At 45.0% G+C, this 25,391-nt stretch overlaps 1 protein-coding gene across 11 annotated transcripts in view; it reads right to left on the bottom strand.

The window, feature by feature from the left end:
• The window catches only part of ARVCF (ARVCF delta catenin family member), a 165,067-nt gene that overhangs the window by 80,325 nt on the left and 59,351 nt on the right, over positions 1-25,391 (bottom strand). For 7 of the 11 annotated variants that reach the window (XM_029961102.1, XM_029961094.1, XM_029961099.1 and 4 more), the window contains exon 2: positions 5,797-5,955. In XM_029961102.1, coding sequence (XP_029816962.1) covers positions 5,797-5,922 — 126 coding nt within the window. In that variant the 5' untranslated portion in view covers positions 5,923-5,955. Of the gene's footprint in view, positions 1-5,796; positions 5,956-14,002; positions 14,042-23,115; positions 23,173-23,227; positions 23,308-25,391 lie in introns of those variants that run through there. The other 4 variants (XM_029961093.1, XM_029961101.1, XM_029961103.1 and 1 more) reach the window with 3 other exon arrangements.

Genomic DNA, 25,391 nt, shown 5'->3' with positions numbered 1-25,391 from the left:
ATGCAGCAGGGGTTTCTGTTTGTCACCTGGGCACGATACTCCTCTCCACTCCGTTATCAGTGTGACCACTGTCAGGGCATTTATCAGCCCAGCCAGCACTGAGCAGACAGAAAGAGCTGGTGGAGCTCACAGTGGCTCTTTGTAAAGAGGATGCACACAAAGCAACACAGCTCAGTGTTCTCCTGCTGGAGTCTGAAACAACAGTTTTATTCAAAGTAAGTTCATAAGCGAACTTCTAAGGGCAGAAAAAGCGACATTTCTCAGGCCTGGCACTTGTGAGTTCTGCAAAGCCGTGACAAAGCTGGACGAGAAGTGCTGGGCCTTTGTGTACTTCAATTTGGGAACCACTAATGGGAATGACAGGAATTGAGGTACCATGTCAACAATCTGATGAGTCAGAAATGGATATATGTTCCCAGAATGGAACAAGGAGGCAGCTTTGTGATGCCAAGGAGTGCCCTCACACAACCCCCAAAGCTCCTTTCAGCACCACTCAACAAATGGAACTCCGAGCACTGGTTTTCAAGGCACAAGTTGCCACATTGGCACAGTCTGTCACGTGTAGTTTTTCATGAAGTTGTTAAGCTCAGACAATACTTAGTCCCTAATACCCCTCATCTGGCTGCAGCAACAGCACGGAAGAAGGACAATATTTGACCTGCAGGATCCCTGGACAAAGGCTTGGCTCATCTTTGCCAAGCAGGAGGAGGTAACACAGCACAGGAATGCTGTGGCCAGGACAGTGTCTCCACCAGTGGGTACATGGATACAAAAAGGACAAAGAAGACTTTCAGGTCACTGAAAATCAATTCCTAGACAATGTGTGACCTACCACTCACACTTAATGAGTTTTTCACCATGCTCTGGCACTCTACGGAGTATTTACAGAGATTTTTTTTCCTTTTATTACTATTTTAAATAACCCAAGGGATTCCTTTGCAATTTTTTCCCAATTTGCCTTCTTTTCCTGTCTTCAAGACTAGCACAGACAAGCTTTCAGTGGCTGTGGATAGTAAAAAAGCCACACTTGGAGTCAGGCAGCACATGTAAGAACAAGTTTACAACGTTAGCACAGCTTCACCTCTTATTTTCTGAGAGCTGCACCTACTGGCAAACAGAAAGAATCAGGACAATCAAAACCCCCTTGTCAGACACATAAAAAGGAACATTTCACTCGAGCATTAAAGTACCCATTTCTCATAGCACAAAAGCACTCAGTAATGCCAAAGGTGTTATGGTGGGGCAATCAGAGTCATATCTGCAGAGACAGGGAGTATTTGCACTCATGCCTCATTTGTCAGGGATAGGCACCCAGACAGAAGATTTATCATGTGATAAACAGACTTTCTTGCTGACAGGACAATAAAGGGAGGCTTTTTGGAAGCAATTAGCCAGCACACAAAGGAAGGTCCATTTATTAGGTTTCCAAGCAAAAAAAGAAACCCACCCAACAAACCAAACATCGTTATCTCAGGAAATTCTGCTCAAGGGAACCTTTCATTTATGTTTCTTGAAGAACAGGCAGACTGGAGAAGCTGACAGTACAGCAGCCTTCTCTCCCAACATTTTTGTGGTTTCCTTAATATTGATGCATCAGCCAGAGAGAATGAAGCTCTCCCAAATGGGAGTCCCAGCAGGCTGTTCCCTGTGACACCCAATCCTCCAGATGCACCCAATCTTGAGAAAGATCTATTAGCATAAATTCCTCACTACAGATATGCTCTAATGAAAAATTTAGAGGTACAAGTTACTTTGAGAAAGTGCAATTTGACTTCCTCTGTTTACTTTCCATCTCTAAAGAAAACCTGCTTAAAAGGGTTTTTTAGCCTGATGACAAATCAAAGATGCTCAATTGTTTCAAAGCTGCAGTCTCTGAGCAGCAGATGAAAGCTCCAGAGTACTTCCCTGTGAAAAGCCTGCCAGAGTAGGCTTAAAATATATTTGTAATTTTTTATTCCCTGTAAAGACATTAAGATTTCAACTACAGTATAAAAAGTTCCAATCTACCTAATTATTCAGGCCTCTGCAGCCCAAATCCTGCAAGTCAGTGTTTTCACTGCTGCTCCCCCCCAGAATCTAAGCACACTTCAGGTTTACTGACCTTACCATTGTCCCCAACCCCAGAGAGCAATTACTTTATTAAATAATCCCCTTACAGGCCCCATGATAATGTTTTCACTAATTCTATTTCTGGAAATACATTTGCCAACAGAACATAAAGGAAATATTCACATATTTGAAGCAGCTTCTGTGTTTTTCTATTTGCCTTGAAGGATGGCAGAACAAACACGTAACTATCCAGCAACTGGGTTTACTGGATGTATATGGCACAAGTAGATCCCTCCCAGGGCTCAGTCACAGAGGAGTAAAGACAGTACAGAGATTTCAGCTGAACTGGGCTACCATGGTCAAACACAGTCATCCTAACCAGCACCTACAATTCTGCCTTCCATTGTGGTGTTGAGGTTCGTTTTGTTTTGTCTTTACTTTTTTTTAAATCAGTTAAGTACATTATAAAAGCTGACAGGGCTAAAAATTTTGTGGAAACTGTCATGACCCAAAAACCAGATGAGAAGGAATCAGGTGAGAAGCACTGTGACATTTCTGAGAGCTTCTTTTTGAACCAGAGACTGTAGAAGTTCATCAGACCGAAGCTATTACCTTTCTATTAAATGCTGGGCAAGAACTCACCCAGTAGGTTTTCAAAACAACAGCTCAAATTTCTCCCCTTCAATTTTAAGCTTAACATTTCACATTTTGAAAGGGCCCTCAACTTTGCCTGCAATCCCTTCCTGCTCTCTGACCCAACTGCTCTGAATTGCCGTGGGAGTTCCAAAGCCCTGCCCTTCAGGGCACCACCACAGCCCAGGGGTTTGGGATTCCCAGAGCAGGTGCAGGAGGTGGGAGCAGCAGTTCATCACTGCTGGGGAAGATCCAGACCTGCTGAGTGTCAGAAAGCACGAGGAAAACGGATGGAGTACAAATTAAACAGTTTGTATATGGACTGGACTTCACATTTTGTTATGACAAAACATCAATTCCAATGAATATCAGTGACCTAAATCTCTCCAACCTTTCAGCATGTCAATGATAAAAATAAAAGGTGCCTGAAGAAAGAAAAAAATCCAGCATTAACACAAGCACACACATGTCTAATTTGCTTCACTGAGTTCTCTTGAGCCACTTACAACAGGCTCCCTTTAACTCCTGGCAGTGCTCCAGCCAGCAGCAAGAAGGGCTTGTCTCTCCCCAAGGTGACTTTCACTGCTTTAGCTTGATAGGTATTTGGCTTCCAGAGATATTATAAAGTTGAAATGAAGTATTATCTGCTACATCTTTTGTGCAGTGAATGTTACGTAGGGACTTAGTATAATACTATGAGAATAACAGGTAGGGGAAAATTACTCACAAGTACCTCATTTTGAAAAGGCAGATGTTCCCTATTTAAAATATGTCAAATATTAAATTCTATTACGCCTTCTTCCTGCTTCACTGCTGCAGGCATCTCCAAAGATGTGGGGAAAAGCACAGCAAAACTGTCAATGCCTCCAGATTAAGGTTGTTTACTTAATACACTATTGAAAAGAATAACCTCTATAAATGATGGGTTTGTAACAACGGGGGAAGGAGCAGGGAATAAAGAACAGCAGCACACAGGAGCTTTCACGCTCAGCATTTCAGGAGGAAGAATTTCAGAGGCATCACTCTCCAGCAAGCTGGAGATTCACACAATTTAGCAAAATTAAGTGACAGTTTCCTTTTGAAGAATCCAAAAACACATCCTAAATGGCATTGGGTTGACTAATCCCCACTTAAACTATCCAGCAAAGAAAGAACACATTTGGAAAACATCTCTGGTCTTTTTGGCTCTTAAAAAAAAATATGACCTGTGTTATTTACTCTGACAGAGGAATTGTCTCATGCTGCCACTTTCCTTGCAAGACAGATATGCTGCAGACTGTGACTGACACTGTCCAGGAGAGCCTTCTAGTTACAGATAAATAAAAACAGGTTCTAAACCCTTCCTTAAAAAAGCCTAGAGCAAGCACAGCAATGTAGAGCACAGAAAGGTTATCATTCAAAATAAAAAGAAAAGTTGAGCACAAGCCAACCCCTCCTAATCTCCCTTAACAGACTGTGACCACCTCAACTTTACACACTGCCCTTATTAAGTGCCAGACTGGATATTACTGCAGAAGAGATGGGACAATTCCCACCATAAGACATGTTGCTCCTTTACAAGGGCAAGTTCCACCTGCACACTAAAAGCAAGGCAAGATTCATGTGGGTGGGGTTTTTTTGTTTGGTTTGTAGGTATTTTTTTAAATTATTTTTAGCTTTTGGGGTTTTTTTTAAAGTTTTTTTTAAATCCATGGGGGAACAGGCAGAGACACAGAACTGCAGTTTTTGGCCTCAACAAAGATCCTACTGTAGATGCCCAGTGGCCATGTGTTTGCAGCTCCCATCCCAGGGAGGGGTTTTTCTTCACCACCCTCATCTGAGCAGTCAGAATTTCACCACTGCACAGAGCTACCAGAACACTTCATTTTCTCTGTAATGTTCTCACATAATAGTATGACCTATGAAAGCACTATGATGGTATCTATTAGAAATGACAGTGTTGATGCCAATTAACTACAGGACAATTAACTGATGCTACTATGCCCCAGTGACAACAGTTTTCATCTCCACAGTCCCTACCAAAACAAAACGCAAGTTGAAGACCAGTGTGATGGAAAAAAATTACAAAATCTGACCTCAGATTCATATCTAAGAGCTGTTAAACCTGTGCCATTTTATCACAGCAAGGAAGAGTCAAAACAAAGGCATTTCAGAGGCAACAACCAGCCCACAGCAGAGCCTCAGCCCCCCTTCTGGCAGCCAGGGCTGAGCCACCCTGCCTGTGTTCGGACATTTCACAATCACTCTGCTCAACAACTGCATTTCTACATTCTTTTTTTTTGGGTGGTCTTTTTAGCAATGAATTACTGGGGAACAGCTCTGGGCAGTACATCAGTTGGAGTCAGTGGCACTATTGGAAGCACCACAAATGCAGAGTAGGGGGGCTGTGCAGCCTCCCCCTGTCCTGGACACCCGGCAGTGCCTCAGTGACCTGCAGGAACAGGAGGAAGTCTCGCTCTTTGAGATGGAACAGGAGCTCCAGGGTTGCTGTTTTTCCCATTTTCCTTTCCCATATGCAGATACAATGCCTGTTTTGAAGCTGCCACTGTCGTTTTCTGTGGGAAGATGGGAAAACAGAAGGTACCTGACACAAAACTGGTATGGAATTTAAATGCTATGGTGTTATTTACACAGGCTGTTTCTTGCTCTAAAGGACAAATGCACAGTCACATACTGATATTATAGATCATCACTAACCTAAGACACATTTCCAAGCACATTTTCCTCAGCCAAGCCCTACCAAACCATCTCATTCTCCCATCACTGTGTGTGTTTGCAGGGAATGCTGTGAGCTGCTTCAGTAAAATAAAGTGAATCTTAAAAGAATAAACAGCCTGAGAAGGGGTTCTAGTGTTTTTGTTCGGTTAACCTGGATAACTTCTCCTCTCAGTTCACAGCTCCATGAGAGCTGTATCAGCAGAGCTGATAAGGAGTGAGCTGGACACAGAGGGGGAACCGAGAAAGCCCCGAACTCAGCTGTGCTGGCAAACACCACCTTGAAATCCCTGAGGATCACCACAGCATGACTGTCATCACTCAGGCTGCTCCCTGCTATTTCTGTCTCTTGATTAGGTGGCATTCTGCCATTTTCCACCCTGCTTATTAACCCCTCACCTTGGTTTCTGTTCTCCTTGTGGTTCCATCCTCTGAAGTGACAATAGACACGTGGGAGGTGGGAGTGCCTGGGTCCTCCTCCACAGTAACTGTCTCTTCCACCATTTCTTGAGGCTCTTGCATCATTGCTATCGAGGTCTGGTTACTGGGGCTTTGTTCCTAAAGAAGCAGGTAAAAAAAAAATATTGAAATTTTCACTTCTACTGTCATGGTGTAACTATTCTTCTTATTTCAGATTCCTCAACTGAAAAAACACATTTTACCCAAAAACTTGCAAGTACAGATTCAGAGAAAGGAGTATTTACTGTCCCAGGGAAGCATTCTGCAACTATGCTGGTATGACTGGGTTCAGTGCAGCAAACAGAAATCATGAGAAGCATCTATCAAATACTGCATATTTACAGGCAACAGACCACTGCCTTACACTTAAACACTCTTTAAGCCTTCTCTTCGATGCCCAGCATAGGAGCAGTGGAATCTTTGTAAAAACATTCATTCAGTTCTGCTTTCAGAGCAGTTAATTTTACACACCATTAAAAGTTTCTTTTCCATTTGATAAAAAAGTACACTCAGTTGCAGACTAGAGAAGGCTAAAAAACATCAACACCTACAATTAAATGGACACCCTTCCCAAAAAGAAATGGATGGCTGGAGATTAACAGCTGAATTCCGTGAAATGCTTCCCTTCCCACATCTTTGCTAAGTCCATAAGGGCTAACTGGTTATAAGCTTATTTAAAATTTATAACAGATAGACAACATAACAAAAACTAAACAGAAAGCAAGCAGATCAAAGGCAGGTTCTTGCAGGGCTGCTGCCCAGAGAGAACACTCTGCTGCTCGACAGCACCAACATCTGAACCTTCTCCTCATGCAGTTGTGTGCTCCAGCACAGAAATCACAGAAGCTCCCTTTGGAAGATGAACACATTTCAGAAGCTCCACAGCAAGAGGCCAATAAAGAACCAGCTTACACACTGAGAAGTCAGACTTTTCCCCAGCATTATGAATCCTCAGCCATGTAAAACAAAATGACAGACTGTTCATTTCAGTAGAACCCTGAAGGGATCTGGCTACACAGGCCTTAAAGCCAAAGCTGGGCTTCTCTTGGCACATCCTGTCAAAAAGGCACTCAAAGAACATCCTTTATTAAGGACTATATATATACACACATACACACACAAATACCTTTTTATATAGATTTTTTTTAAAACCAAAACATAATGACACGGAGCTCTGAACTGCCAAGTGAACACACCCTCCCCAAAGAGAACACTATGGACAAATCCAGTATACTACTTCACATCACAGGAAAATAAAATGGTTGGGATGAAACTGTTGCCATGCATGAGCTGAGCCTAATTACATAAAGGTTTAAATATTCTCCACATGTGAGCAGCTTCCTCACCAGGGAACTATACAGTATTTCGTACCATTTTACTTAGAAAAATTGCATTTCATCATCTGAGCTACCATCTTCAGACTGACCCTTCTGCTGGGCCATGTTTTGGGCAGGCCCCCAATGACCTTGTGCTGTTGAGCAGAAACTGGGCACTGAGGTCTCATTAAGCTCCACATTTATTTCTTCCATGATATATAATTTCCTTTTAAACAAGCTGAGATATGCCTGTTCAGTTTTCCTTCATTTACAGCTGTATTTTGACCTTCTGGAACCTGGACTTCAGTAAGGAAGCAGCTTTCATTTTCAGGTAAGCAATAATATTAACCAAGACCATGACAAGGAGCCTCCAGCAATCATCTCAGTCAAAATGCAACCTGGACAGCCTTCCAAGGTAATGAACGGATCACCAGAGGTGATATAAGCAGGCACTGCTTCCATTTCTATTGAAACCACAGAGTAACTCAGGGAACAGAATCAATCAACGAGAATAAGGCTTCTGAAGTCCTAAAGAAAATCACTCCTTCCAGTCTGCAATATTTAATCTTTAACAGTAAATAAGTTATGATACGTGTTGGATCCTTTGTGGTAGGGTTCAGATGTCACATGGTGTCTTCTGCCCAGAGCTTCAGAAGGGAACTAGCTCCAGGGATAAATACATTACTCTCCAGGTTTTTCTAGAAGGTACTGTATTTTGACTGCAGCTCCCTTTTCCCCACCCCACAGTGAAGCTTTCCTCTAAAGAGAGCAGTTTACACAATACTGCAACAGAGCAGAGACCAGAACTTCCATTCACCTTCACACAACCCAGCCTTGCCAAGAACAAAGAAACAAACCAGTCACATGGAGAGAGGGTTTTTCCATTACACCCTGTCCCTGTAGAACTCTCATGGAATGCCAGAACTGCTCCAAGGTGGGCCCTTCCCACTCCTCTCACACAGGTACATTCACACATCTCATCCACCAGCTTCGTTTCCAGTTGCACTTGAGGTGCCACAGCTCTTCCTTAAGACTTTTCAGAGGCAAAGTCTGTTTTCTGACAATAAACTGTAGGAAATGGAAGGTGGAAAGAAATATTTTGCTCTTTGAACCTTTGCAATACTTTATTAAAGAAAATAAAAATAGTCTGTCTTTATATTCAGACTGCCTGTGGGCAAAGGAAACCTTAAAAGCTGGGCACTTACACATGAGCAAATTGCAAACTAGAGCATATTGACTTCAAATGAGCACTGCACTGGTTTTTATCCTCTGGTTGCTTCTAAAACGAAGAATGAGGGAGATATGGTACAGATCTGCATTCCTACAAGAGAAAACCATTGCTAGCAAGAGACTGTCCTAAGCATGAGAAAGCCTAAAAGCTTGCCAAGTTCAAGGTAGATCTCTCCTAGCACAGAGAAGTAGCCAGACTGCATCTCCTGCGTGTTCCCTCTTTCTGTGTGAGCCACGAAGGAATGCAGTGAGGGAAGAGGACAGCCATCATCCAGCTTACTCCCTGAATTAGCTTCAGGAGATGGTGCTTTGATCTCCTAACCCAGTACTTTCTCTACATCGCTAACGTGGAATTGTCACAAGCTACATTAATGTAGAAAAGATGCAAAGATTTTGTTATCTGTTTTTAGACTCCATCATTAAGGATTTTAGGTCAACACAAACTGCAGAAACTGGGACACATTACCCCTTTCAACTACCTTCCTCTGTGCTCAGCTTCTAAGGCAGTATTTAGGATGGGTTTTTTTCACTAAATACACCTCAGCATTTCAAATTCCACACTTTGGCAGGTCAGCCTAATTATCCACAGCAAAACACAAGTTGCTGGGTAAGGCTGGAACACAACACCCCCAACAAATAATGCTACCAGTGGTTCCCTGCCTGCCACAGGGAGGTAATTCCAGTTCAGAAAAACACCCTCATGCCTGTACCTTGCTGGGGGCTTTCGAAGCAGAAGCAGACAGACAATTCCTCATGCCAGAGAGGCCCCGTGGTCCTGCTCCTACTGCTGAACTCCACAGCTCGTGTCCCAGGAACACCAAGGGCCAGCAGCTCCTGAGGGCTGTGGCACTAAGGGATCCTGAGGGCTGTGGTACTAAGGGATCCTGGGGATCCTGAGGGCTGGGGCACTAAGGGATCCTGAGGGCTGTGGCACTAGGGGATCCTGAGGGCTGTGGCACTAAGGGATCCTGAGGGCTGTGGCACTAAGGGATCCTCGGGATCCTGAGGGCTGTGGCACTAAGGGATCCTCGGGATCCTGAGGGCTGTGGCACTAAGGGATCCTGGGGATGGTCTGCTCCTGAGGGTAAGGGATCCTGGGGATGGCTGGGCAGGGCCTCGCTGGCTGGTGCCCCAACCCCCAGCACCCAAGGGAGCAGGACAGAGCTGAGCTGGCAGCCAGGCCCAGCCCAGGGGCAGTGTCACAGTGATGGGGAGGCTCGAGGGCAGCCTGGGCAGCAAAGCAGGGTCAGGATGAGGGGCAGGGACAGACAGGCAGGCCTGAGGTCGCTGTGGGCTCTGAGCTGGTGGGGTCCATGGCCACTGCCAGGCACACCAGTCCTCCTCCAGCACACCCCCCCCACTGCTCCTCCAGTACAGCCCAGGCGTGGGCTGAGGGCTCAGCTCAAACACCAGAGCTGCCAGGTCCCTGGGAACAAGCCCCATGTGCAGCTGGTGAGGGCAGTGAGGCCTGCAGTGCCCTCAGGGACCCCACAGACCCCCTAAAACGGATGCAAGGGTTCTCCTGCAATAAACACACATATTTCAATGGGATATCCCCCCCTGCAGATTGCTGAGCATTACCCACTAAGTCCTTTTCAAATAATAATCTTTGGCTTCTTCCAAGATTACAAAATACCACCAAATTACGAGAACAGATTCCAAAGCAGTTATTGCACACAGTGTCAGCAGTCTTGACTTCTCTCTCTGCTTTTGCCTTTTTGAGACCAAATCCTATCCTGTTGATCTGTTCTTGCATCTCCAGTGTGCATCTCCTCTTTTAAAAAAGACATGCTATTTAAAACACAAAGCAACAATCAATTTATCCCCAGCCCGTAAAAGTTAAGTGCAGATGAAACAGCTAAAGACCTTGTAAAATAAGCAAGAATCATAAAATAACAGTAATTCTTGTTTTGTTAAAGAACGGTGATTCACCATTTAGGGTACATATCTCCTAGGGCTTATTTTGCATTAGAATACTACAGCTTCTGTAATCATCACCATTTCAATTCCTAGAGTTATATTTCCACCAAAGTAGCTATTTTATATCTGTTTTAATAAAAGAATAACCTCCCTCAGGAGGATCAGACATCCTACCTTGAGACAGTAAACAAAATTCTTTATTCTCTGCCTATGGAACAATTTTAAACAGTCTGGAAATAATATAAAATTGCAGGAGATTATTACTTCCACTAAAGCAGTCCCTCTTCAAGAACACTGAAAACATGTACATGTACATCGAATCGTCATTCTCCCCGAGATCCCCTTTGTTCATAAGATTGCAGGGCAGGCTATTTTGGCCACTCCTTACTTCAGGCTACTGTCAGATTCCCAATCTGAAGGTTTTTGCAAAGCACAAAGGCTGAATTCTACATCAGTGGACATAACTTGTCCTCAGCCAACCCCAGTACAGACAAAGCTCAAGTGTATCAGCTCCTGTGAAACACATTGCAAGTCTGGGCATAATTAATGGCATTGGACAACAATGCTAATTGAATTAAATGTGGATTCTCTCTCCTCTACTACTCTTTGTTTAAACTACTTATTAGAGCTTCAATCTTTGCAAAGCATGAGATTATTTCCAAGTGTAAAGCAAGCAAACGTTGGTTTTGTCGGAGCCAAGTCTCGGTTGATGTTCTGCCCCACTGGTCTCTTTCCAATTCAGCTCTGCACTTCCAGCTCACCATATCCTCAAGCTGTTATTTGCTGAAGGCACGTGGAGGAGAAAGGAAGACAAAAAAGACAAGTCTGCAGAAACACAGCAGTTGAAAAAAGTCTATCCTGAGATCTTCATCAGACTAGGACACCAGAGAGGAAGAAAATCACTGCTGCAGTTTGTTGAACTTGGTCTATTTGTGGTAGATTTTTTTCAGTAAAAGATCCAACTCCTCAGCAGCTGAAGACTCAAGTCTGATTACTGTCACATCCTCCTGCCTTGTCAGAGCCCCTTTCTTTCACCACAGCCCCAAGAGCAGGACAGTCTCCTGCACGGTTGCCCCTCGGGTGGGACGGGCTCAGAGATGGGCACATGCTGGTTAGATTGGATTGCAGCCCTGGCACTGCTGGGACACAGAGCCCCCAGCCAGGATCAAAGGATGGCACATCCAGGCACAATGGCTCTGGAGCAACAAAGAGCACAGGGACCAGCCTGGACTGGAACTGAGGCAGCACAGAGTGCTGGAAGGAGAGTTTGCAAGTCAGACAATGATTTAAAGATGGGAATACATAAATATCCACTTTGCTGCAGATAAGCTGATCTCCATTTAGTAAACTTACTTTTCTGTTTCCTCATGTGAAATAAAATGTGTTTTTTATATATATAAATAAACATATATGTATGTATACAACAGATTCAGCTCACTTCAATGTGAACCCAAACACATGAACCTACGAGAAGCTTCAAGCTCTGTCAGAGCTCTCACACAAACTCTGCCCTCAGGCTGGTCAGTTCAGAACAGCTGAGAAATGCCAGCCCCAAATGAAAGAAGGCTGTCCTGGCATGGGGTACCAGAATGAACTCAGCCCCACACCACAATGCACCAACTGTTTCCTGAACACTTACACACTTCCTTTGTCCTTTAGAAACACACACGACAAGCAAGGAACAAATAATGCCAAGAGCTTTTAAAGCACCAAGGTTAAAAGGAACATTTCAGCAACTGGAAAAAACCCTCAACTACAGAAGTTTTGAAAAGCCACAAAGAGCAGCTTCTTTTGGAAGCAGGCATGGTAATTCACCCTCTGAAGGCATCACACCTTTCAGGGAAAGCAAGAGGCGGAGGTGAAGGAGAAGGAATCAAACCCAGACAAGGCCTGGAGCAGGAATATTCACCCCTCCAGCGTGGCAGGACACACTGGGGTCTGTTCAGCCACGCGGGAGCTGCCCATCAACGGGCAAACCCACAGGGCCTGCCCAGCAGCCAACAAAGAGGCCTTTTATGCTATTTTAAACAATCTGAAGTGTCTCAGTTAATGGAAGACCGGGCAATTGGCCCTCAACTATTTCTAATTGACTGGAATGATGGATGAAGCTAAAGGGAAAGCTGACCCACTGAACTTTTCCATACAAAGCTAGAAAACTGAGGGAGACTGTAAACAGTTTATAAGAATGAGAAGTGGGAGAGGCAGAATCCCAGGAGCTTTGCTCCTCTCAACCTGCTGTTTTTTCAGACGAGAGAAAACAAAGAGCTTCAACTCAAAGCTACAAACAACAAAAAATACAGGGGAAGGCCTAAACAAGTAGGGTATTTTTCCCATGCTCTCCTCCCCTTTCTCCAGTAGCTGCTTAGCTCTGCCATGCAAGCCGGTCCTTTGAATCAGAAAGGGCAATTTGTCACTTTGACAAGGTGCCTCTCAGGGCTCTGCACTGCCTTGCCCTGCTTTTCAGACTGACTGGGTGTTAACCATAGATGTCAAGACATTACATCTCAGTCAACCTCAACAGATGTGATCATATATACTTAAAACTTCCACCAGTCCTACTACATCAAGGTAATGCTCAGGAAATCACACATGCCCACTGATTTTCAGAACAAAACCATCACCGGTAGCTTCTGTACTGCAAGGAGGCAACACTGCTGCAATGTGACAGAGCTGTCTGCTCACCTCAGCACATCCTAGGAGGGAAGAGTGAGGACAGAAAACTTCTAGGAGGGGAAATGGATGAGTAATAGGTTTGAATTCACAGCACCCAACTGTAGGCAGCTTAGCGAGGTGTCTAAATGCAGATAACTGAATTCTTCCTCTTCAGCCAAAAACAAGAACAGAAGCCTCAGAGAACAGTTCAGACCTTTCACAAACTAAATCACCTCCTTGGACACATCCAGCTCTTGCCACTGATTATGCAGGGAAATGGTATCAAGAAAGCATTAAAGCTGGAGGATGAATCCAGGGCTCAGAGACCCGATGTAAGAAGTCTGTGGTAGAACACAAAACAGGACGAGTGGATGACAACGCATCGCTCAGTCCCTTAAGCACAAGCCCTTTTCCCCCCAGTAGTTCAGCAAGATCAAGTAGTAAAATAGAAGCATAAATCATATAAGTCATTATTTTTAAGATGAAAATGGTACATGCCAAAAGAAAAAAAATAAAGAGCCCCTAGCACACACAGTAGGCCCAGCTCTCCTCTTAATGTCACCAGCACGGCTGCTGCTGCTGTGGACAGCCTGCCCACCAGGAAGCCATCCTAAAGGAGCAGGAAATGACTGTCCCTCACCAAGACCTGTACAGACAGTTCACTGCAATTTGCCAAACTACCTCTCAAAACCAAACACAGTCGAATCTGCTCACCTAATCTTTGACCAAACCCAGAACAGATCTGACTTGCTTCCTCTCTGGAGCCATTCCAATGAACTAACCAAGGTTAAATTAGGGAGATTTTTCGTGGGATGAGGTTACATCATGGATTATAATTTTCCAGCAAGTTTTTTCCTTCATCCCCACCTGCTGCCTCTAGCTGGCATTAAGGGTGGTGTGGGATGACTAATTTTACATTCCTTTCTGCAAGACAGGCATTCAGATTTCATTTCTTCTAGGCCCCACAGAGTTTGGGTCATAAATTAAACTGATGGACATATTACTAGAGATCAAGTCCACAAACTTACATGCACAGGGGAGTCAGAAGTACAAGCTAGGTCCTTCATCTAAAACAAAGAAAACAACCATCAGTTTGGCAGGTGACAGCAGCAGGTCTCTCCATGCAGGCTGTGTGTCCCAGACTCTACCCCAGCCACCTTCACACATCATTACCCCACTAAAGCAAAGTCTGCCAAGGCCCAGCAGTTAACACACCCACGCCTACTTGCACTGCTACAAAACTACCTTAGAGAATTGCTCTTAACTTCAAGGCAGATGTAAACCAGCTCTGCATTCCTTGAATTACAACCCAGGCTGGAGCATTATGTGAGTGTCCTAGGAGCCATATCAGATCAGTGTTAAATTCAACTAATCTCCTCACCCACCCACAATCCTGCTGGTAGATCTGAACAGCACAACCAAAAGGCTTCCTGTGGCAAAACACACTGCCACAAAAGCAAACAAAGCAAGCTTTTATAATCCTGAGGAAGACAGAACAAACAGATCACTGATGATTTTATAAGCCTGCATTACAAGAAAGCCGCTCCTTAAAATAAATTATTTCTCATTCTAGGGAATACAAAGTGATTGACAATAAATCCATCCCACAAGGAATGTGCTTGCCAGTGTCTCCCACTATCAAGCCCCAAAGCAGGTTTGCTTGGCAGCAAGGCAGCAGGACTGTGTCAGTCCAGACAGCTCCCCGGGAGATTACCTGCCTTAAACCACACACTGCTTCTTCCCTCTGCATCTCACCCCTTCCCACACCTGCCCCAAACACAGCAGGACGTGTGAATGCCTCCAACAGTGCCTGGCTCCCATCGCTCCACAACTCCAGAGAAAACAGGGACAGTGGGAATGGCCCCGGGCGGGAGCTCTGGGGCTGCCTGCGAGTCCACTGAACACCAAAAACCACAACTCAACAGAGCCAAAGGCCTCTCTGACTGCTGTAAACCTTCCAAATGGGAGAGATTCCAGCAGAAAGCCAATTTTCCCCAGTGCAATGCAGTTACTGTGCTATTCCAACTCCCCAGGAGAGCTCCCTGATGCCTTTTTGTCCAGTGCTCCATTCACTGCACATGTTTTCTGTTTATGTCCTAACACTGACCTTATAACCCCACTTGTACATGGCCAGCACTCACACAGACTGCAAAGACAGCAGGCAGACTTGCAAAGCCAGTGATAAACTAGCAATGAACAGTAGGGGGAAAAAAAAAGGATGAAAGCAAGAACTTGGATATTAGGGAAAATGCTGAGTAAGAACCTGTTCAGCCCTCTCATCCAGAGCTGTGCAAGGATGCAGATGCACTGCAGTGGGCTCAGAGCACAGCTAACAGAACAGCCAGAGAAAGGGATCAGAGAGGTCTCGCATCCAGCCCTGAAGTCCGAGCTATTAACCTCAAAAGAAGGTCAAGGGGCCATGTGATTACAGTTCAAGTGCCTAAAGGTATAATGGAAAGTTGATGGAGAACCCTTCAGCCTCAGAGAGAAAGGTTTAACCAGCCTGATATCAGTGATGAAGGCTGACACACACATTTTGTTTTAATTTTCAGACAGCAAGGGTGAGCAGTGCAACAAAAAAACCAAGACAGTAAAATTTTGCTGCTTACCATGTTGGACCTGTTTAAGAAACATGATTCTATTTAATCATAAACCTGATAATGGAAAGGTGCTCATGTGCATGCACACAACTCCTCCTGCTTGACTCCGAGGAGTTTTCAGGCTAAGAACAATTTATTTAAAGCTCCTGAAGGAATTACCCATCCCCACAGCTCATCCTCAGCAAACTGCACTTCAGTGCAATAGAGAGACTTCTGTTAGCCTGGGGAGGGGCTAAGGAGGGATCCCTGCTCAGAACTGGTTCTGGCTGAGGGAGTTCCCTCTCCTCCCACCAGTGAGCAGTGGGGAATCCCCCTCTCAGCTGGCCAGCAGGACCTTCAGCAAACCAGAGCACTGTGTCAGCTGAGACACCACCATCACCAAGGACCAACCCTCTCAGCCTTTGCTCTCCACAGCTCCCAAAACCTGCAGTGCCAGTGCAGCTGGAACAGCTGTGGGACAGCAGGAACCAGTGACTGAAGGGGAAACAAAAGAGATGAGCACCATCTGTCCAGGCACCCTCACCCAGGACATTAGTGGGAACCCCCTGGGCCCATTCAGGTATAATAAGAATGCTCAGCAGGGACAGTTCAGCAAGGCCTGCTCTTACTGCAGGGGCACCAACCTCACACAGGAAAAAGTCATTTATGCCAAGGTGGAAGTCACTTGCCCAGAGGTAAATATCTTCACTAGCAAAGTAAAACAGCTCTCAACTTCTCAGTTAAACGTGTCTGGCTTTTCCCATTTGCCATCAGCTCTGGCTAAGTATTCCACAGACTTGCTGGAAACAGGCACCTTTCTGTGACCCCTCTCTCCTGCTGGCACCATGTATACAGTCAGCACTTCTGGACTGAAGTACTTGAATTGTAAAACCCCATCACATTTGCCAACCACTCGATTATTTACACAGTATCTTTTTTATTATTATTTCTGATATGCTTTTGTTTGGCACTTCACAATGGAATTCAAACATGATAAAGACTAAGACAAGACACAGCCCTGGAGTCAGCAATCCAAATCACTTCTAAACAGGTTCTCAGAGGGCTTTTGAGAGAGCCATTTCTCAATTAAACACACACAGATAAAACCAAGAGATCATAAGGGATGAAATGAAAGACTTGCTATTAACGAGCATCAGTCAGAAAACTACACTCATGCTCTGAGTGCTGTACTTCCCTGCAGTTGGCAACACAAGCTGCAGGACTGCTGTTTGAACCCAGGGACGGGACAGCTGCGTTTCCCTCCCACTCCTTGTTCTGGTTTTATGACAGCAAAGAGAATCTTTAATTTTTCCAGAGGAGCTTTGCCAAGCTGAGGCTACAAACAGGATGTGGTGTGTTAGTAAACTCCCAGCCAGCTTGCTCACACAGTGGCCAGAACCCTCCGAGTGCCTAAATCCCCCCTGCAGGCTGGCAGCACCGAGCACCTCGCTGGCAGGTAAAGCAGCCTCCTGGGTGACTCCCTTTGGAACTCAGGATCGTGCAGGAGGTGCCATTTTCACCTGTTCTGGCAGAATACACGGCACCCAAGGACCCTCTCTCCCCTTCTCTCCTTTATATAAAGGAACTGCTTTCCTCTGAGCCACCTCTGCTACTAAAATTCTGGCAGAAATGAACCGGTTCTCACAGTGAAACTCCCCCAAGGGCATCAGAGGAGCAAAGTTCTCCGTAGAGCACTGCAGTCCTTGTATCATCCACACATAAAGCTGTCTTTCCCACAGTTCAAATGAAGTTGTCTTTTCTTCCAATTCTTCACAAAGAATCGAAAGATAAACAGTCATCCCACCCACCTTTTCTTTAACAGTAGGACAGACTCGATCAGTACAAATTCAGCAGCAGTGAGTCCACCACCTGTGATGAACACCCTGCCAAAACCACTGTTCCTGCCTCCAGGACTCACCCTGTGCTTTTTAATCCCTTCCCAGAGTCCCCAGCAGCACAAAAACACGTCCACAAAGGTGCTGCTGAACATACAAGTCAGGTTTGCTCATCTGGACTAACCCATCATTTATAATTATATTATTAACAAATAAAGATGTCTGACAGAAATCCATAACATTGGACAGCTCAGTTTGCTAAATCAAGGAGTACAACAGGTACCAACAGACAAAACATGTGCATGGAAGAGGGTAAGTCTGGCAAAAAGTTGCAAGAGTAATGCTAGAGACAGAAAAACACTAGAAAAAGATGAGCAGAGGAGAAAAGCATCACAAAATATGAGTCTTTCCAGGGAGGGCAAAACCAAAACAATAAAGCACATCAAGACAGAAAAAAATGAGAAGAGACAGAACCCATAAATTAGACAAGGAAGTGTCATGTGGAAGCCAAATCAGTGGCTTTCACAAGAAAAAAAAGTGGCAGGAAAAGGGAAGGAGGAGAGAAATATTTCAGTCTGTAACTCCATCCTGTTAACACTGCTTTATTTCACCGTAAAAGTCTTCTGATGAATAGGAGCTCCCTCCACACACAGCAGTATATTAAGATTCTTTATTAAAGCTTTCCAAACACCACAGTGTCATTCTTTGGCTTTTCATGTGGTTTGCCTAGACTGTGTTTTTGTTGCTCTCATTAGATGTGTATCTTGTACTGACAGGGAAGAGGTTATAAAATACACGAAACCTGAACACGAGCCCAGGATTTGATTTTACACAAGTGAACACTCTCAGGCAACAGTACAATGCCTTGTGTGTGACTTGGGGATGCTTCTGCACACATTCAGGATGGACTGAGTGTGCCCCAACTGCTCCACAGCAGCATGCAATTAATTGAGGGAAGAACAGAAAGGGAAAGGGAGCACAACTGCAGATGTATCCCAACCCACCTCCCAGCCCAGCAGCTCCTGTGCCAGCCCCTTGGCAGGACAGCTCCTGGCTCTGGCAGAGGGCTCAGGATGGGAGGAGGAGCATTGCCCCGAGCCACGGATACCAGGGAAGCACAAGAACAACACACACAAAGATGGAGCCAAATTAATAAATCTTGCTTACAAGGGATGACAGCACGTCAGGAAGAGCAAATGTAACCATCCAGCTATCGGGGTGGAAGACAAAGATATCCATCCTGAACAGCAAATTGTGTCAAACACCATGAACACTTTGCACCCCACAGGCAAAAACTAGCCTGATTCTACACTTAATTCAATTATCCATGTCAACAGTGACCAAACACATCAGCATTTACAGCGTCCCACCATTTATCAGTTCACACACACACAAACTGAATCGGCCCCTGAGTAAGAAATCATCAGCAACTCTGATCATAAGAAAAAAAAAAACCCACAACTATTTTTGCCAAGAAGTTTAAAGTGAGTACAGCTCCATTTGGGAAATGAAATGAAACCTAAGGATAACCGTATCATTTGCTTAACAAAAGCCACCAAACACATTATAACAGGCTCTCAGGACATCTGAAATGTGTTTGGAAACCCAGAAAATAGCCCAGCCAATGTGCTCTCTATACCCTGAGCAGCAGACGTTACAGCTACTCCTAATCCCAGCTTTGTGAACCTGGGAGACAGAACTCACTGTGCTTCTGGAGCTGGAGTATTTTGCAAAGCACTGCAGTTTGCTGGCTTACAAACATGCCCCGCCAGCTCACTGGGCAGAAAGGTTTCTGCTGACTTCACCCAGCACTGCAGTCACACTCATCAGGGATTAATATTTTCCCCTGCTAAGGATCCAGGCTGGAAGTACTAAGTAGGGAAGGTTACACTTGTGTCTGAAAAAGACTGGTAACATTTTGATAGGTGATATATAAATACAAGCACTCAGGAGGCACTTCACTATTTCTTCCATGAAGTTCAAGTAGGATATTTAAATTTCAAATACTTTAGAAATGTTACTGCTTTTTAAAGACATTTGATAAATGATAACTGATAAAACTGTTTTGTCATCATAAATGCATTTCATACCCATAACTTCTCTAAGAGGAAGTGAGCTTATCAGATAAGCCTCTGTATTCTTTGCAGACTTTCATGAAGAAATTTCACCTCTTTTTCCCATTTGCACACATACCACAAGAAATAAAGACCATTTTTAAATGGAGAGTACCTCATGTAATGATAAGAACCTGAGAAACCATGAAGGGAGACTAATAAGCATTTCTGGTCCAGTCCTCTACCAGTAAGATCACATCTCAGCAGGCTGCCAATTCTGAAGCACTGCCATATCTTGCAATGAAGGTGGTTTTCCATCACAGGGATTTGCATTCCAATAGTAGGTTTCTGTCTTTATAGTCAGCAGGAAGAAAAGAAAATATCAATACAAATCCATATAACTAGTCTAATGGAATTTTACACAGTGAAAACAACTACTTCAGAACAAATCACTGAGTGAACTGCTTCAAGAACACAACCTTCACACCTGCAGCAACACCACAGCACAGGAAAAGAGCACTGAAAATCACTGCTTGTAGCAATAAGCAGCATTTTGCAGTTTCAGCAGTCAGGTTCAAATGGTCAGCAGCCAAAAAGCTTTTTGTAAACCATCTGGATCTTGTTTCTAATAAATTTCCCAAGAAAACTAATTCATTGTCAGGAGCAGGAGGAGGGATGTTAAGATGTTCACCATCAGTGCCCACACTACACCAGGAGCATGAGCTCACTGTTCCTTCTCCTGGAGCTACATGGACCTGATGACAGACCAGTGGACTTGTTTCTAAAAGAAGGGAAGTTAAATGGAGGCTTTTAATTCAGCTGAATGGCCCTGCAGTGTCTGTTAACTGTTCAGCCTGCAGTGTTCAGTCAGTGCAGGGCCACATCCAGATGCAATTCCAGCTGTTCCACGCCAAGGAAGGCTCTGACAAGGCACTGCCCGTTCCACAGCAGCTCTGCTGTGCATGTGTACAAACAAATCTGCTTCAGTCCATCCAGCAGCCATACCCAGAGCTGATCACTGCGATGCACACACGGGTCAGGTGTGCTCAGAACAAAGAGCCCAGACTGCCCGAGCTGGCCAGGCTGGCCCAGCACCCCCAGGGCACTGCAAAGCACCCTGTGCTGACATCACTTATGTGTGAGGACACTGGGGGCTGAGAGGCAGCTCAAGCATCAGCTGCACTCTGCTCTCCCAAAAGCCTGGCAGCAGCAGCCTGCAGCAGGCAGCCCCCAGCCCGGGGAGGAATAACAAGTGACAATCCAGGAAGGCACATTCCCTATCCATCCGTGCATGCACGCGAGCCTGGGCCCCACAGCCCATGTGCTAAAAGGTTCTCCCCAGAGGAAATGTGTTTATTAATTAATATCTACTGAATTAATTGGTTTCCCATATGCTCTGCTGTGCAGCCCTGTCATTATTACTGAGAAGTGTCAGGTGTGGTGACTACCCAGGAGGTTCATCAGAACACTTCAGTCAATTAAAAAAACCTAATCTATGTTTTCCTTTTTATTGAATTCAAAGTGTGTCCATCTATGTAGAAGTAATGGAGAAAGCATCCAAAATCTCCAACCTATAATCACTTAAAGAAAGCCAACACATGCCCTTACTTCAGACCCAAGAGTGGCATACAGCAGAAACACAGCAGGAAGGTGCTGCTCTGAGGCCATCAACTCATCCACTGGCCCCTGACACAGGAACCCTGGTGTTCCTCTCACACACTCACACTCCTTACACCAATGTGTTCCTCGTAGCTGGCACCACCACAACCAAAGTGACCTTTACATCCACCACATCCTCTCCCACTCCCTTTCATTGAGAGATGTACTTTTGGATTCTCACTACATCTGGCACAAGTCTGTACAGTGACATCATTTTTCTAATGTTATCAGTCCCACTGAGAGACTTCACTCATCACATGGCCGTGTCAGCTGGCAGGGACCACAACTCCAGTCCCTCCTGGCACAGCAGACATCCTGCACCAGCCTCTCGTCTACGCTCAGGCTGCAGCAGCAAAGGAGGGAGAGCAGTGCTACAACCACCCTCTTCTGAACATGCACCAGCACAGGTTGTGCAACCTCATCCTGAGAGAGTTTACTCACCCAGATGTTCCTCCTCCACTGCAATGCCACCTCTCCCAAACCCCCTGGATGCCCCACACAGTGCAGAGACCAGCAAACCCCTCTGTCAGACTGCAGGAGGACGAGCACCCACCATGGCACCTCTCTAGCAGATTCAAAGACCTCTGGTGTTTATTTAGTCCAGGTCTCCAATTCCAACATTCCCTCATGTACACAACACCCACTTAGTCCCCTTCAGAACCCTGAACACCGACACCTATAACTACCACACCAGAAGTGAACTCAGACTGCAGAGTGGCATCCCTGGCATGGGCGGTGCTGCCACCCCAGCTCCCTCCAGAAACAGTTTGAACACCACAGTTCCCTCCAGAGACAGTCTGAACACCCCAGCTCCCTGACAGGAACAGTCTGAACACCCCAGCTCCCTTTCAAAACAGTCTGAACACCACAGCTCCCTGTCAGAAAGTGAAGTCAACATCTACAGCAGGAAAGCAGTGTCCCAGCTAAACTAAAATACTGTGTTCCAAGATTTTACTACTGTACCAGCAGTACACCACCACACTGCCCACTGCAAACTGAACGGGCCCAAGGACCCGAATGATGTTTGACCATCATTCAGACAAACTGCTCTCACAGCATCAGACAAGTCTTGGGTGCAGCAATAATGCCATTACTGAACACCATACAACCTGTACTCAGGCTGTAGTAAAAGGGGGAGAGCAGTCCTACAGCCACCCTCCTGTAAACACATGTTAGCACAGGCTGGAGCTCCTTGAGCATAAAATCTCAAGAAAATGAAGCTGAAGACAGCCTAGCTGTACCACTTCAAAGAGTCCATTCTGCTGAGGAAATGGTTAAAGCATGCCACAGAAAGAAGCATTTATCAATATACACAGGTGTGGTTGTAACATGTTCAAAACAGCTTCCTATAAAGGAAGACACTGCCAGGTCTTGCTGGTAAGAAGCAGAAGAGGCTGCAGAGAGGCTTAAAATCACATTCCTAAATCAGAGGCCTTGCTAATAATAAATTCTTTATAAGTACATAATAACTGGATCAAAAGTTAAAGCTGCCTGCACAAGAGTCAGCAGGGTCTATGCTACCTGCCCGGTGACCATATTTTCATTTTATACTGGGTGTATGACAAGCAAGACTTTTGAAGTGATCCATGTCAAACATTAGTGCCCAATGCAGCAGGGTTAGGAATGCTGCAAATGAAAAGGTGGGAGGACTCCTCCCATCTGGGAGAGTTGTTTCTGAAAGATTTGCAACATGGCTCAGGTGCAGCACTTCATCTTTCCCAGAGATGGCAAACCTCTCTCAAAGCTATGAGATGCTCCTCTTTGATTCAGAATATCTGCCCCATGCAGTGATTAAGTCCTCTGACATTTCATTTAGGAGGAGATAATTCTCCTCCAGATGCTAGTAAAGAGCACACAACAGGAAATAATGATGAATGTTCAGTCTCCAGCCACTCTGACACAGCACAAAGCTCCACAAAGGATCTGGAGGAGCTGTAACCACAGTACCCACAACCCCACACCAGCACCACCTCAGTAACCCCCTGAGCACAGACTGAGCTGGTCCTGGAGGCACCTCTTTGCTGTTCAAGGATTCAGCTTGAGGGGATCTTTTCCAAGCACTTCACTTGGTTTTGGTTCACTGCTCTGCATGCAGATAAAGACTTCCTAACACATTTGCTGTCCACCTGGAAGACATCAATGATTCATTTCCAAGCAAATCAACTCTAGACAACTCTTGGGCTTTCCTCTGTTTCTTCATTGCTTGCTTTGAAGAAAAAAAGAAAAGGAATATCATGTAAAATCCAGCTAGAGATACTAAAACTTTGCAGTATTTTTCAGTCTCAGCACAACAGCTGGGGAGTCAAAGGTTTTATCAAAACTCCATAGATTAGGACAAATATTTCAAGTATACACAGTGCATGCCAGATCAAACCTTGCCTTCTGTTATATGAGTGGACTCTTATCCAGTGGACTAATTTGCAAACATAATTTTAACTGGTTTTTATATGAATCAGCCTAGGTGAAAAGAGGTGATTTGGAGCACAGACACCGAGGAGTGAGGAAGGACTTGCATGAGGTCCACACTGAAGGGAGCTCTGCACACAGAGACAATTCAGTTGGTGGTGAAAAATGAGATCCATGGTGACTCCTGCCTGGTTCTTTGAAAAATGTCATATTAGTTCTTTGAGAAATGTCATATTTGTTCTTTCATGTCTGCAGTGCAGCTCTGGGGAATGGCTAAACACAGTCCAAGAGGCAACCAGCAGCAGAAGCAGCACACTCTCACTTCATTAAGCAGCAGCTCAGACCCTCCCAGACAGCTCTTGCTCTCAAGGTATTGCAGAGCAGCTCGAGCAGCTCGTGCATCTCAACTGCCACAACACAAAAGCATCACAAAAGGGGGGGGGAAGGTACCAGCCAGGGGCTGGTAAACAGGCAACACCACACAGCTACATTTTAATTGATCTATAAATCCACGACCGTGCAGCCAGTGGAACCAAGCCATCTGATTCAGATTTACCTCACCCATCAGCCTCTCTGCTCCTGAAAAGGAAAATATTACTAAGGCTTTCAAGACAGTTAAAAGGAACTTCCCATAAAGATCTCCCCAGACAAGAAGCGCTAGAGATTTCTTGCAAGATATAAATATACCAAAAGCTCTCAGAAAGTTTCTGACTTCAAGTTTTACTTTCCCAGAACAGGTTGTCAGATCAGTCCTTGATGCCTTTTGTAGCTGTACATTACCTGGAGGCTGACTGTTGGAGAGGTACAGCTACAGCTTCTCGGTGTAACTCCTGAGGCAAACACCGTCCTGAAGGACAAACAGGGCTCTTTGGAAATCAAATTACACCACTGGTAAAGCAGCACAATTACTCTGGAGAGAAGCCACTCTTAATAACAACAAAATACATGCAAGGACAACTGTAATGTATGAAGTTTGCACTGGAATAGACAACGGAGGCCAGCACAGCTATCCCAACACAGCTGTCTTTGTCCAAATTCACAGCATTTTCCCCTCAGCATAAAGGTTTGCAATAGGAATTCAGGAGAATGTACCAGAAAATTTCACACACAGAACACACAAAACATCAAAGTGTAAAGAAAAAAATAAATTCCAACATCTTTATGGAATGTGCCTAAATACTTTGATTCCTGCCTGAAATTTGCCTCCTGATGGGAGGAATCCACTATGACAAATTAGAAGTGTTTTCCCCACCCAGTTACCCTTCCAGATCTTTGAGATGTTCTGGGAATGGTGGGAGGTAACAGCCTTAGCAAAAAATAGCTGGATGACCAGGGAAGTGCCAAAGTCCCAAAGGGTGGATGTTCTGGGAAGGGAAGGCCACACACATCCCCCAGACAGCAGGAACAGAATTACCTTGATTGCTCTGATTTAACATTTCTGAAGAACAGTTCACAGCCAGGGATTTACTAATAGTGTTCTCCCAAGGCAGGCTTCACAGGACAGCTGCTTTTTGTCTCTCTGCAAACACCTCTAAAAAGAAAACCAAGCCAGACGTGGAGCACACACAGAGCATCCACTGGTCTGTGCAGTCACAGTCAACGTGCTAAGCCTTTCTCCCTCTGTTCTTTAAAAAAAAGAAAAGAAGGGAAAGATTGCCTATGTGACATCCCTGAGAGCATCAGAAATTCGGTCAGCTTTTGCAGTAATCTCACTCACCCCTGGGACTGCCCTTGTATTTTCTCACAGTTCTGACTCTGGCCCAGACAGGATGCTGTGCTGCAGCAGAGAAAAGAGTAAACCTGCAGAACTGAGGTCAGGGGTCTACACACCACTGGCAACTGCTGCTCTTTTTCACTGGAAGAGGCAGTGGGCCACTCATGGTG

The sequence above is a fragment of the Manacus vitellinus genome, unplaced genomic scaffold, assembly GCF_001715985.3.
Source record: "Manacus vitellinus isolate BGI_N305 unplaced genomic scaffold, ASM171598v3 scaffold_31_pilon, whole genome shotgun sequence".
Classification (NCBI taxonomy): domain Eukaryota; kingdom Metazoa; phylum Chordata; class Aves; order Passeriformes; family Pipridae; genus Manacus; species Manacus vitellinus.
The sequence above is the reverse complement of the archived record's forward strand: the minus strand, read 5'-3'. Positions and strand labels throughout refer to the sequence as shown.